Genomic DNA, 13,799 nt, shown 5'->3' on the forward strand with positions numbered 1-13,799 from the left:
CCCCAGAGATGTATATACAACTCTGTGGCAATACCTCCCTACTAACATGCGGTGGTAAAAATGGTGATACGCTACTGGCAAACAGGAGTGGCAACGAAGCATAAGATAAAACACTGAATAAATATATAAATGTAACTAGATTTACTAAAGGAAATTCTGTCGTTCTAAAATTATTGTAAATACTTGAGAATATTAATTATTAATTAAAAGGGTGATAACGTGGAGTAAATATTGTATTTGTGCCATAATAGAATTGAAGGTTGACATTTACACGATGAACGATTTAAGTAATTTAAGCTGGAGCGGTAAGAATAAAACAATATAATTGAGCTATTTACATATTAATTCTGCAGAAGCACGCGATTTATTGCGTACGTGGAGGGATGATAATGATAGAAGAAGCGAGGAAGTACTACAACTGTGGAAATCCGTATTGGAATATAATCTCAACAAGTTAGGAGGAGAAAGTATATGCCTGATACTTCCACAATGCCGCTTTTTAAAACGTATTTTTAGAATTTTCGGTACTGGAGCAAGTTTGCTTGGCGGCACTTGATTGTTATCAAATACCAACAGTTGATTACTGCATCAAGCAGTTATCGAACGAATTTCCTAGTAGTTTACGGGTGAAAAAGTATTATGCCATGAGATTAGAGGCGCAGGAGTGTTACGATGATGCCTTGACAGTATTAGATTCGTTGATAAAAAAAGATGAGACGAATAATGCGCCTAGGAAAAGAAAAATTTCAATTTTGAGAGCGCAAGGCAAAAATGTAGAGGCAATTAAGGAACTTACGGAGTATTTAAAAATGTGAGTTGATAGACCCATCTTCAATTTTTTCAATTTGCTTGCATAAGATAGAGTTGGATATGGTTATTTCACATCTAGTCTATCTAATGCATGCGTCAATTTTGTGGAAGGTGAGGTAGAAAAAACATAATATTTCTCTATCAGTTTTATGTCAGACATCGAAGGTTGGCAAGAGTTAAGCGACTTATACATAGCAGAGCAAGACTATAACAAAGCCGCTTTTTGTGTCGAAGAGCTCATACTTCACAACCCCCACAATCACCTACTACATCAACGCTATGCTGATATCCGTTACACCCAAGGCGGATATGATAACGTTGAATTGGCACGAGGATATTATTGTCAAGCCTTGAAGTTGAACCAAAACAATCTTAGAGCGCTCTACGGCGTTTACTTAGTAAGTTCACTATGAAAGGGACCTTTATCTAACTTACTCATGTTGTAGACTTCTAGCAGCATTGCGGCTTCTCCAAAATGTACAGCGCAAAAGAAAAAAGAGATGCTTAAATTGGTTGATTGGGCATTACTAGAAATAAAAAAGAGATATTCAGTTGTTAAGGACACTTTTACAGATAATAACATTGAAGAACGTCTATCAGTACTACAAATTAGTTAATTATTTGTATTTAGTGTTAATAAATATTTATATATTAGTTTAAATTTGGTTGAATGAAGGATATATAGATTACAAATAAAGGCATGTGATTGTTAAAAGCACTATAGTGACTGTCTAATGTTTTATATTCCACTGTATTGTTTGTAGAGTTGTTTAAATGTTTTTTTTTAAATATACTGGGTAGATCCTAAAACCCTTTCATTATGTCTCTAATCCCAATTAACTGATATCGAAATTGGTGCACTACTCCACTAATTTGAATTTCTAAAAAAATTGTTATCCCATTCCTTTGTATAATTAGGTTTAATTATTAAATAGTTTTTCTAAGACTGTCACTGCAATTGTATAATTACCAACGTATGTATCGCAGTTTTTTCCTATTTCGAGTTTATGACGAACATGACCTTTTCTTTTTTATTTTTTTTTATTGTAACGTAAATTTAAATGTTTATTCGTATTAAATTAATTACTAACATTTACAGAAACTGATTATAAAACTGTCCCTAATAAATTTACAGTAGTCATTTCATTAATTTATTAAATTCGACATGATAGTCAAACTAAAAACAATTGAATTTGGTAAAGTTATAGACCATTCAAACTTTGGCATATCATATTTCATATGAAAGAATGTCACATCCTCTTTTATTCCTTATCAATGGGAACTAATGTTTTATTATGATTTTGTTTTTTTTATAGGTTCGCAACGTACACTATAAATGTGATGTAAATTTGGTTCCAACATTGAAAAATGTCCAGATATGTCAAAGAAGCAACCCTCTACCCACACATGGTAAACGGGCACAAGAGTGTAAGCAAAGAATGGGTACTCTTTGGTGTAAGTAAACATGATAGACTGATTATTTTGTGTAAGCTGTGTATCAAGAGACATACCAATTATATTATAAAAATGTTTCAATACCCACTCGTGGGTGTTGCCGCGTAACACGACTAAATAATAAGCAACGGGCAAATATAAACCATAGCAGCTATATCAATTAGCGAAAACTTGAAGGCCCTAGGTGGTCCAGGGGCCGAGATCTCGATGGAACAGACAGACGACGGAAAGTCGAGCACATAAATGTTACCTCAACTATGTTGTGTTATGCTAAAAATGAGGTTCCAAACACTTTTCTTCGTGAAGAGACAGTCACAGGGATGTGAAATACTATAACCAAAATATATTTACAATATCTACAAGGCTTGTGATTGATAATATTCAGAGCTGGGTAATTATTTCAAATGAATCTACTTTAATTAGGTACTTGAAATACAAAATACTATTTCATATTTTGTATTTTAAATAATCCTATAAAAACTATATTGTTTTTGAAATAGATTTCTCAAGGTATTTTATATTTGAAACATTTCTGAACCTATGTAAAAAAAGCTAATTTTGTATCATCAACTTTGTATCGTTGTATGGTTTTATAGTGACGCGTATGGAGTTGCTTATGTTGGATCAATAATCCAATAATAAGAGATCTGCTTTTTAAGTACAACACTACAATTCCTTCGTTGGCTCCTGTGGAACGCCTGTTCTTATGCATGAATGATTATGCGACCAAAGAGAAGATGTTTAACAGACGTACGTACATCTTGAAAAACTGCTTTTACTTAAAGCAAATGGTTAAATCATGAGAAACGATTTTTTAATATGTTCTTGTTTTATGAATATTATAATAATGGCCCTCAATGTAACAGATAGATACATAAGGTACATAAGTTTGAAATACCTATTGTCTATTTGGTATTTTAAATATAAATACCAAATCTATTTAGTATATCTTGTATTTAAAATAAATTAGCATTCCTTATTTTGTATTTTCTATTTTAAATATATTTTGAAAAGTATTTCACCTGGCTCTGAATATATTCATATACATATACCTTAGTATATTCATATATTAAGGTAATAATCTTAGAGGTAATAATAGTTGAATAATTTACTAATATTAAAGATTTTAATATTCTGTGAATAACGTAGAACATTTATTTTTATACATTGACAAATTATATTATGAAAAACGCCACACTCTCCCCCTCTTAAAAGTTCACTTATCCGTGTTGATTTTATTTCTATGTTACGGTAAGTAGTGTAAAGTACACCGAATACACGCTGATTTATAAAGTATATACATACTTTCTAGGATATTCTAGTATCCAACCTTTGAATATATCAAACAGCCCGGTTAGAAGAGAACTCTTCTAGAGCAACAGGAAAGCGTTGGAACTTTTTATTGTTTTAGTTGATTATTAAGTGTGTATAATCAATGACATCTGCTTGCTATTAGATAGCGAGAACCTTGCTAGAGTATTCCCGCCTTTAGGTAGCGCTCATGAAGCGCTTCGTCTGGTGAGGGAATTACGGCAACGTAGCAATACATCAAATTAAACTTAACCTCAAATTTACCAGACAATTGAATAGAATGAACTCTTCATGGAGACGGTATTTATTGTATTTCGCGCAAGAACACGTCGACTTTCGATTTGCGGTACGTAGTTAAGCTTCCTTTAATTCTACTAACCGCTATCTTTAGGAAGTTCAATCCCTGCTGTCCTTATTTAAAATTACCATGCGTATCCTAGAGAAACCAGAAGATTTGGTGAGTTGTCCTACAGTTTGAAGCACCACAAAGCAAGTAGTATATTTCAGCAACCGTACTGGATTGTAGAGTTCCAAAAAGAAGAAGATGCTAAATTATTAGCAAGTCGATCGCTATCAATAAGATATTGTTTGGAATTGTGGGGTCATGCCGGAGGTCTTGATGATTTACACAGAGAGCTTAAGTGTATACCCACCAGTTTTTTCGAAAATCATTTGCAACTGAGCAAAACTTTTAAAATAGCTGTACAAAGTTTTTGTAAGCACTTGGCCCAAACTGACAAAATTAACATAATTCAGGTAAACTCATTTGTATTATGGCGCTGTATTTTACAAACATAGAACAACGTTTTAGACTTTCTCCTATCTTCCCTTTAAAGGGACGGTTAATTTGAACAATCCAGATACACATCTCCTTTATTTGGAGTATTATGGTATCGATTCTAACGATCCACCAAGTGAACCATACTGTGTTTTCTTCGGGCGGATAGTAAGTTGCACTAGAGCAATTGGTTTAGTTTGCTTGAATACGACAGTTTAGGTTGCTGCTGGTTTCCGACAGTTAATTCGAGAACTTTCCTTAAAAACGCGTAAATTTATAGGTAATACAAGTATGGATCCGCAACTGTCGCTGCTAATGGCAAATCAAGCACAAGTTAAATTAGGGGATCTAGTTTTGGATCCTTTTGTTGGGTCAGGATCGTTATTGGTAGCCGCAGCGTATTTTGGTGGTTACGTGGTTGGATCTGATATAGATTATCTAATGTTGCATGGAAAAAGTCGACCCTCTAGAATTAAACAAAAGGTAGGTATGGCTTTCAAAAATGTAGATGTGGTAGTTTTTCATATATGCAGTCTAGTTACAAAATTCGGTGAATTGGTGACATTAAATGAGCGCCAAGGGGGGTGCGTTTCTTTGTTGGTTTGTACCTCAATGTGCACCTTACATGTACTGTATGCAATAAACAGTGTGTTCCTGTACCGAAAGGTGTGTCTATGAACTTTGATTCATTTCTTAGCAGATTTTCTCTACTCATAGTAAGTGGTTAATTCTAAGCTGAATAAATCAAATTAATGAGTAATTAATTAATTATACTCTATTCATTTTAAGAAGGTACAGGTAGAAAGCATAGGGAAGCTTTGATGTGTTGCTGTGATTAGTTAAAACATGAGTCAGTACTGCACATAAAAATAAAATGAGTTACGAATTTTGTATCAGCTGTTAATGTCAAAGATCCAAGCAAATAAATGCACAGCGATCTCATACATAAACCTCTCGCCGGGAAAGATTGCAGGTCACAGAACACCTGATCCCGATCTACAATCTATGTTTTTCTAAAGATGTGAGCGCTTCTGGGATAGTATATCGTGTCAATGTTGAACGAAATAAAATAGGTACCTACTCTCTTTTCCGTTACTGAGCTCTCTTTAATGATGAATACGCTCTTTATGCATACCTCTACATACTTATTCCCTTGTAATTTAGAAGAGGGACGAAAATGAGAGTATTAAAGCAAACATGGAGCAATATTGTCTGCAGGACAAGTATATCGATGTAATGGTTAACGATTTTGCAACATCCTTCTGGAGGGACGATATCAGATTTGACTCGATCATCACAGATCGTAAGCTACCGAAGCATCCTCATCACAACTTGCATTCAATTTCTTCTTGTTTCTAGCCCCATACGGTATACGAGAAGCGACAGAAAAGGTCGGAATTCATAAAGAAAATTATAGCATTAGCGAAAAGCATTTATCTACTCACATTCCCGCAAAAGTTCAATATGAATTCTCCGAACTGTACCAGGACCTTCTAGCGTTTTCCGCTAAACATTTAAGGATAGGAGGAAGATTGGTGTGCTGGTTTCCCATCTTTAGGTAAGTCACTGCTTATAGTACGGTACTAATTTTGTATCTGAAACATTTAATTTTAGGGAAGACTACTCCGAGGAGGGTCTGCCGACGCATCAATGCGTAAAATTAGTTTCAAACAGTGAACAAGTACTAAGTAAATATACGTCTAGGAGATTGTTGACCTTTGAGAAAATTTGCGAGCCGCAAGAGGAGAATTCGAACGGAGCCAATACAATAGCTGATTTTAGGAATAAATATTATAAGGCTAGGGATGAGAGTCGACGCGAGAGGAGATTAAAAGAAGCTAACATTAGAGAACAAAATCTGCTTGAAGCACTACAGCGACAAACTCCATTAAAGGACTAACTTTTATTATGATTTCTTACAATTAATAAATAAATCTTTTTGTGTCTGTTTGTGTTAATGATCCAGTTTTAAAATTTAGATTTTTCTGCTATGCTATAAATACTGCTATACTCTTCACAGAGTTGTGTATATACTATACTGCGACCTTGGAGAAGAAGGCGACAGACTTGTAGCATTGTATATGTATTACATATACAATGCTTGTAGACATAAAGGAAGATTACATCCATGTGAAGAGCATCTATGAGTAAGATCGTTTGTTAAACAAAGGTAAATATTTGTCGACATGTAAACCTACCTTTACTTGATAAAACTATAGTTCTCTGGTTTTGAGAATCTGTGTCTTGCGATAATTATTGACATAACCTCTAACTAACCATCTCTAAACTTAGAGCCTTTTAAAAGGAAAGCAAAATGGTAAGTAGCTTATTATCAAAAAATTTTGATTTTAAACTGATTTCTTTAGTCTGCTGTGTTTAACTTCCAAAGTTTATTAACCGTCGTATTACTACTGATTTGTACTTGTGCCTATTTAAGATCACTTTTTCCAAGTATTATGGATCGAAACAAAGTTGGGTAAGTACATTACTTAATTGAGGACTGTCGACTGTGTACTTCAGTTGGGACGGAATGGTCCGATAAACTGTACAATGTCTAGTTTCATAAATTACCCAATTATTTAATGTTAAGAAATTACAATTTGATGCTAATAATAAAAAAGATTATAGCTATCCCTAAGCTTGGCTACACACGTGGCGGTTGTTTCCCGATCCGTCAAGTTCTGTCAGTGCTTAGTACTCTCTTCAGTAGAGAACAGAATAACTCGCAAGTGGAAACACATTATTACAATGTGCATGGGCCTTCTGTACCGTACTTCTGACTTACGGTGGTAAACACCTGGACAGTCCTATCAAACAGCAACTAGCGCAAGAAACCTTGATAGAATATTCCCACCTTTAAGTAGCGCTTCATCTGGTGAACGGAAGCATTTAAATCAAACTTGTGTCAGTTGGTTGCATTTATCTTTAAAAGTATACATAGCCCATGTATAAATTCATGGTACTTTTCCTTTCTTCATAGAATTTGCTGCATGTACCCCTGTATTTGAATCTTCTTTGTGATGAGTGGGAGTGAAAATCTAGAATCTCGTTATACATTAAATTGGGCTCATGCGTAGGTTGATCAAATAACTTATATTGTGAGTTTTAACAATATGTTTATTTTCAGTCTAATGGGCACATTCTGGAAATGTGCGAGAATCGGAGAAAGGAAATCACCATGGGTAGCAGGAGCCTGTCTAATTATGGCCTTTTCTATTTTATTTCTAAGTTAGAATAAAGTACCTCTTCAGATACACCTTTTTTAATATAAAAAGTACATACAGATATCTAGTATAAATAAGATAGTAGTTTACAAATGTAAAGAAATAATCTTTTTTATAAATTTTTGGACAAAAGTCTTAGATCAATCAAATATTTATGCAATATTGACTCTAAATGTTTCAGTCAAATCTCCTTGTCACTTAAAATGAAACACAAACAAATTTTATACAATGTTCTCAATTTGACTAACTATGATATACCTACTAATGAAGGGGAGACATGCAGGAAAATATGTATTATAATAAATATTATGGCCATTAGAAATTGCGTAACGCAATTAAAATACTAACACAAGCAGCAACCTCAGCTATGGTCTTACTCTAACGTGATCTAAAATTAAACTGACTACTCGGATCTGTAATAAATAAGTAGAGGTTAACTTGTTCATTGAATTATATGTGTAACACTTAACTGTCACGGTTTACTATACGTATATAAAAAAACACCAAAATACATTAAATCTATAAAGGCAGCTAAGTTTCTGTTGCTCGAAATAATATCTAAATTTACGCCTACTTACAAAATGCTGCTACTGACTTAGTAAAAAAAAAGGCAGTCTTTAAACAATGACTCGTAAAAGAGTTACATTTCATAATACAACATAATACATTTAATGAAATTAAAGGAAGCACGTTCAAATTTGATACGCACGCATCAAAAAATGATTCGAATGTTTTTCTCGATTGAGAATTCCTTAAACGATCACATGCAGTAATTGCCTGAGACGTGGCAGTGTATAGTCACAATTCATTCTTGCATATTCATAGGTTGTTACGCTACTTCACTACACAAAATGATTAGTGAGAATACATAAAAATGAATTATAACGTAAGCACTTTAGTTTTGCTATCTGATCATTTCTAAATACTTTTGCTTGTGCTTGGAAAGCATATCGGTGACCGTAACTAGAGTTTTGATATTATTGTTGATCTTGACAACTGCTTGTAGTTCAAGTAAGTGGGCAACACATATATGATGAAGTGTAGCTAGCTCTCTTGCCGTATCTGGCTTGCTGGTTATCCTTGGTTCTCCTGCTTCGGTTACGGAAGAGAGCTGATCCAAAAATACGACCATTCGTTCCTTATTTTTCAATATGAAAGGATTCACCACTTCCATGTATGGTTCCTATATCAAAGAGAACACTTTTAAGAAAACGTGATCGTCCTTTAGCAAATACGAACAGTTATGCACAATTCGCATTCTTAGCTTAACTGTATGTAACATTTCTGACGATGCAGTGCATAGGTGAGGTTAACCTAAAAAGCATTCTTTCCATGTAAGGTAGTAAAGAAACTATTTTTTTGAATGAGACAAATAAGTTGAGATAATTGATTTGTTGAAGCTGCTTTGCAGATGCAATTATTTAAAAAAAAACCTTACCTTTCCTCCAAATTCCACAAGATTTGCAAGATTTTGCAAACATTTTGCAACCATGACAAGACTTCGTGTGGCTGCGGGGCTCGGTTGTTCGCCAACAAGCCCAAATTGCCTAGGGTTTAGCAGAGCCGGACAAAGGAGTCTGAGAAATATAAATCCAGACACCACTCTAGTACGAACCAGACGTTCCCCTGGCCACTTTGAGACAACTGCTCTTTGAAGGCAACCACAAATAAAACGCACGGACTTCGGACACGCCTCTGGAGACATAAATATACTCAATGTTACCTAGAATTTTTAAGATAAAATCGATAATGAAAAAAAACTTGTCATAAACCTGATCTAGCACTTGTAACAAAAATTCCGCGTTACTACAGGCGTCATCTGGAGAGTCCATTTTGGCAGGGTTTAATTCGGCACTCTGTTTACTTTCTAACAGTCGAAGCACTGTTTCTAGTACTGCAGCTTGCAGAAATCCCCCACATTCGGCCCTCATGTATAAATCCATCAGAGTGGTAGCTAAAGTTGCCGCCCTAAACAGCGTAGGTGTCTCAGTCTCGCGAGCAACCTATAAATATTGTCAACTAAGAATAAGTGGCATGTAATTCCGTTACCTCTGCAGAATTAAGTTCCTTAAGAAGTTCAGTCTCACGTCCCTCCGCACGAAAAACTCGAAGTAACGCTGTAGCAAGAGGTGCACGATCCGCATGACAAATTTCGGCTAGACACTTTACCGAAACCAAACCGGGTTCCAATAATAGCTGTTGTAGTGGACTGTATTCTTCGGCCGGCATAACTAAATCGTGTAAATATCTACAAAGCTGCACTATCAGTAGACACAAGGCGAAGGTGTTTACGTTACCTTGTTCGTAATCTCAACGATCCCCATTCGCCGATAGGCGTAAGCCCCGATAGCCCGTACCATTCTTCCTTTTCCTCCCCATTACCTAAAGAAGACAACTCCAGATGCAGCTCTGCAACTTCGGAATCCTTCCCTCGTTTTCCCTTGTTATGCACCGTTAACGTTACGGAAACAATATCACATGGCACATCACTACGAGTGAACAATAAAAAATTGGCAAAACAAGCGCATCGTGTATCTACTCAAAAATGAATTCCTCATCCCACACGGGATCCGGTCCTGACTTGACCCTAGTTTTCGCGATTCTGACCTGCCCGTTTAATTGGACAGTAATAAAAGGCGTCGGCACAAGCTTATACGGCAAACGATGAGCGTCTAAAATGTGTAAGGTCAAACAACGAAGTTCACGTAGCTTCGGAACTTTGGATGTCGCTCTGCTGAGTTGTGGGATACATAACGGTTTGAGGGCGTTGACCCAAGCTTGGCACTCTTCCGTAGATGGAGCCGCTAGGTGAGTGACAGTGGCTAGACAGGGCAAAGCTCTTTCCACAAGTTGTAGGCAGTGTGGTCTCTCCCACAAGCTATCGTGTACCTGTAATAGTATTTCGTAGTGATCATATTGTACCTACTGAGCAGTTTATGCAAGTTAAGTGCTGTGATATGGTATAGTTTTGTTTGTTCTTAAAAAAAATAAACTGCGAGAATCTGAGAGAAATACTTTTTTAAAAAAAGAATTTTTTTTATTAAAATCAAATTCCAGATGGGAATATTTTGCTGTGAGGCTTATTTTTGGGCTGCAAATTTTGAGTCTGTAAGACTTTCAACCTATCCTATCGAACTTGTCAAAACCGCTGTCATTGGGGATGTATTTGGCAATATTTTTGTTAGCATTTTAAAGTTCTGTATCGAGTGACCTTTAAAAGGCACAGGCACTGACACTTTTTATAATAAAGTTTTGCATTTAACTCTACAATATCAAAACCGACCAGTTATGATATTTCAGGCGATTTCTTCAACAGTTCCTTAAGAAACATAGTCGAAATCATTTTTTGATGGATTTTGGAGTTCAGGTCACAGTTCTAGATCACCCTACACAAGTTAATGTAACTCTTCATTAAAAGATAAATGTGGTTATATTTAGTAGACTTTGGTCAATATTTGAAGTTTTTATTTGCATTATTTCGCAGACCTCTCAAAAAGCACTTTTTGAAGCAATGGAAGGCTGCGTAAAGTTGGATCCCCATATTTTCGATATTACTTTTTTATTAGTTGATTGCCCAAGATTTATAATGACCTCTAGAACTTTATAGGGGCCTCCAGAACACTTTATTAGAATTGCACAATTTTATAAATTCTATCATTTCACATGTATGAGATTTGAGAGAATTAAATACTAACCTGATAAAGATATGCACACGATAAATCAATAAGACCCTTCGGTTTTGTGCGTTTTGGATTCTCATATAAATACAAATGAGTGTCAGTACCATCAACCAACAAAACGAAATACAACAATTTCCACTTTTTCCCCACTTTATCAGATTTCCGATGCAAATAGCCTTGGTGCTTGATCCCTCTCATTCTTTTCAATCCAGCCTGATCACGGCATTCTCTTAAAGTAGCGTAAATTTTTTCGGCGGCTTCCGATTTGGTTTTTGGTGTTTCCGGTACCCAGTCCTGCTGTTTTGTGCCATCAACTAACAGCTGTAACCGAGAAACGATAACTTTAAAAAATGACAATACAAAAACTCACTGGATGTTGAAGCGTATAACCTTCTACAATTTGCTCTTTTCTATATCTATTAATAACAGCGTCGAGACACTCAAACACTCTACCGCCCATAAGATACCTTACACCTTTCTTTTCAATACGAAAACGCTGTATTTGGTTATTAATGTGGAAAAATAACGAGTAATCACCGGGAGAATTATCGCTCGGTCGCACCAGAAAACTTCCAGGTCCGGCTAAAGAAAACTTACGATGATATATAAAGTATAGATCATGTTTACTAACCTTTGACCAACAAATCCACTGCCTCATTCTTCGTACAGTTGGGGTGAAACCAAGGGAAGACTGTATTTGGGTCGATGCTATCGTCAAGATCTTCCACAAGTTCTGTGAAAATCATACCTTGCTCGCCTGTACGGTGAGCAGTAACCCACAGCCAGCCATCGCCCATGTCATTGTGAACGAAAAATATATCGCCTTTCTTAAAACTTAACTCGTCAGTATCTGGCATTTTTGTGTATGGTAATATTGCCACCACCCTCTATAATGTAAAATAAAGTAAATAGACTAGACTAGGGTGGTACTTTTTTTTGTGAGGTGCTAGTGTCAAGGGGTTTTTATTAAAATTTCAATGTTAAACCCTATTCAGTTTCTATCATTTCATTTACCCATTTTTCCCCTCCAACAGTAAGAAAGTAATAGATTGAAGCATATGGAAAATCATTGCAGATAACACCAGACGAAGCGCTTCATGAGCGCTACCTAAAAGCGGGAATACTCTAGCTAGGTTTCTCGCACAAGTTGCTACTAAGTAGCTTGTGCGAGAAATCTTGCTAGAATATTCCCGCCTTCAGGTAGCGCTTCGTCCAAAATCTACAGAAAAATAAGTGACTCGTTTTAATTTACTAGGAAACTCAGTAAAATATTGTTGTCGAGATTGTTATCATCATGAAATAAAAAATTGATGATTTTCCTTTGAATTTTAAATATTCTGCGTATTACATCCACAAGTATTTGATAACAAAACTGGTCAGGAAATAACTTCTGACTCATGCTTCAAAACTATAAAAATAAAACCACTCACCTTCTTATCGTTGACAGGCTCAGGTGGTGCAACCGGATGGACCAATCTCTCTCTTTTTAATAAATCGCTGCACGCCGTATAATACCCAACTAAATCGTTTAAAGAATCAAACTGCCTGCCGCCGATATAAAAATCCCCGCATACGGCTGTTATTCTAAAATGATTGATACCTGTACGTCCCAAGTATGACAGTACATATGAACCAGGTTTTCTGTCGCTCTCCCTAACTAAGTAACTGCCCAATCTTGCAGCTTCCCAAAGTCTTTCTTCTGCCTGGTATCGGTTTAATCTACCGTGATACCATTGAGCTTCGGGAGGTGCGTGAGGAGCGGAATCTCCTAAATCTGGTTCGTCTACCTCTTGTTTGGGAACACTTTGCGTGTCTTGCTCATTCCCATCTTCACTTCCAGTACTGGGAGAACCGAGTTTATCCTTTATAATTGCGCCCTGGCCGCTTCCTGTGCGTATAAGATCTGCCATAGTTTAACTGTAGCACTATTTACTATTTTTTTAGCATTAGGTTTCTAATTGCTTGATATTTTTGATAGTTAATTAAGATTAATAGTGAGAACTAACCTACATCCATTGTTCAAGCACTTGCTGTGGCTTATTGACGTTTCTAAATGCTTGTTTTACACATTTGACACTTCTAATTCAAAAAACAAAACTGTCGGAAGTGGTTATTGCAGCTAAAGTCACTAGATATAGAAAGTACCGCAATCATCCGCCATTTTTGGGCAAATTTGCTGCCAACTTACAAAAATTGAAAAATAAAATCTGAATAGCTGTCATTTTTTATAACCTAACTTCAAAGTACTGTCATGTTTTATAAAAATATATAGAGATATCTCCAAACAGGTGGAACAATCCCTACCATTAAAGTTACTAGAATCTGGTAACTTCCGCCATTTTTGGGCAAAAATCATGCGTTCTCTCTCTAGCACACGAGCCCAATGGATTGCGGTACTTTCTATATTTAGTGACTTTAATTGCAGCCATCATCCAGAGCCCTCTTTCGTATAATTCATGCGGTAAGAATTGGCAACGCTGCATTGGTAAAAGGATTATCGTGCATTTGATTATTCTAGGTCGTAAACAATAGCTATATACA

The 13,799-nt window shown here is 35.8% G+C and overlaps 3 protein-coding genes and 1 long non-coding RNA gene across 5 annotated transcripts; 3 read left to right on the top strand and 1 right to left on the bottom strand.

Moving 5' to 3' along the window:
* Positions 1-120: 120 nt before the first annotated feature.
* Positions 121-1,762, top strand: LOC116162711 (ER membrane protein complex subunit 2-like). The gene is made up of 5 exons (XM_031476391.1): positions 121-305; positions 354-467; positions 517-811; positions 956-1,208; positions 1,257-1,762. The coding sequence occupies exons 1-5, from the start codon at positions 275-277 to the stop codon at positions 1,425-1,427; spliced, it is 864 nt and encodes a 287-aa protein (XP_031332251.1). The 5' UTR covers positions 121-274; the 3' UTR covers positions 1,428-1,762.
* A 2,011-nt stretch (positions 1,763-3,773) lies between these two features.
* On the top strand, positions 3,774-6,312 carry LOC116162707 (tRNA (guanine(10)-N2)-methyltransferase homolog). The gene is made up of 8 exons (XM_031476383.1): positions 3,774-3,922; positions 3,968-4,033; positions 4,084-4,332; positions 4,388-4,522; positions 4,574-4,837; positions 5,519-5,657; positions 5,714-5,912; positions 5,969-6,312. Exons 1-8 carry the CDS (start codon positions 3,857-3,859, stop codon positions 6,252-6,254), a joined length of 1,404 nt encoding a protein of 467 aa, XP_031332243.1. The 5' UTR covers positions 3,774-3,856; the 3' UTR covers positions 6,255-6,312.
* Positions 6,313-6,454: 142 nt separating this feature from the next.
* On the top strand, positions 6,455-7,608 carry LOC116162712. Of its 2 annotated transcripts, XR_004143591.1 has the most exons (3): positions 6,455-6,524; positions 6,574-6,671; positions 7,482-7,608. It is a non-coding gene; the product is annotated as an uncharacterized LOC116162712 (long non-coding RNA). The 2 variants fall into 2 exon arrangements; XR_004143590.1 differs by having other exon boundaries at positions 6,502-6,671.
* LOC116162705 (ras GTPase-activating protein 1) lies at positions 7,454-13,327 on the bottom strand. The gene is made up of 10 exons (XM_031476378.1): positions 12,689-13,327; positions 11,890-12,145; positions 11,629-11,840; positions 11,274-11,579; positions 10,118-10,467; positions 9,876-10,067; positions 9,628-9,826; positions 9,351-9,581; positions 9,017-9,301; positions 7,454-8,761 (listed from the first exon to the last, which is right to left on the bottom strand). The coding sequence occupies exons 1-10, from the start codon at positions 13,166-13,168 to the stop codon at positions 8,483-8,485; spliced, it is 2,790 nt and encodes a 929-aa protein (XP_031332238.1). The 5' UTR covers positions 13,169-13,327; the 3' UTR covers positions 7,454-8,482.
* Positions 13,328-13,799: the final 472 nt, after the last annotated feature.

This window comes from Photinus pyralis, unplaced genomic scaffold, assembly GCF_008802855.1.
Source record: "Photinus pyralis isolate 1611_PpyrPB1 unplaced genomic scaffold, Ppyr1.3 Ppyr1.4_LG2, whole genome shotgun sequence".
NCBI lineage: Eukaryota > Metazoa > Arthropoda > Insecta > Coleoptera > Lampyridae > Photinus > Photinus pyralis.

Excerpts from the sequence above, each read along its gene's own strand:
- LOC116162711 (XM_031476391.1), top strand. The coding sequence starts at position 275 with ATGAACGATTTAAGTAATTTAAGCTGGAGCG. Across the intron at positions 468-516 it reads CAACAAGTTAGGAGGAGAAA|AATTTTCGGTACTGGAGCAA; the intron begins GTATATGCCTGA and ends ACGTATTTTTAG. Across the intron at positions 812-955 it reads CTTACGGAGTATTTAAAAAT|TTTTATGTCAGACATCGAAG; the intron begins GTGAGTTGATAG and ends TTTCTCTATCAG.
- LOC116162707 (XM_031476383.1), top strand. The coding sequence starts at position 3,857 with ATGAACTCTTCATGGAGACGGTATTTATTGTATTTCGCGCAAGAACAC. Across the intron at positions 4,034-4,083 it reads TAGAGAAACCAGAAGATTTG|CAACCGTACTGGATTGTAGA; the intron begins GTGAGTTGTCCT and ends AGTATATTTCAG. Across the intron at positions 5,658-5,713 it reads TGACTCGATCATCACAGATC|CCCCATACGGTATACGAGAA; the intron begins GTAAGCTACCGA and ends TCTTGTTTCTAG.
- LOC116162705 (XM_031476378.1), bottom strand. The coding sequence starts at position 13,168 with ATGGCAGATCTTATACGCACAGGAAGCGGCCAGGGCGCAATTATAAAG. Across the intron at positions 11,580-11,628 it reads GTTATACGCTTCAACATCCA|CTGTTAGTTGATGGCACAAA; the intron begins GTGAGTTTTTGT and ends TCTCGGTTACAG. Across the intron at positions 10,468-11,273 it reads CGTGTGCATATCTTTATCAG|GTACACGATAGCTTGTGGGA; the intron begins GTTAGTATTTAA and ends ATACTATTACAG.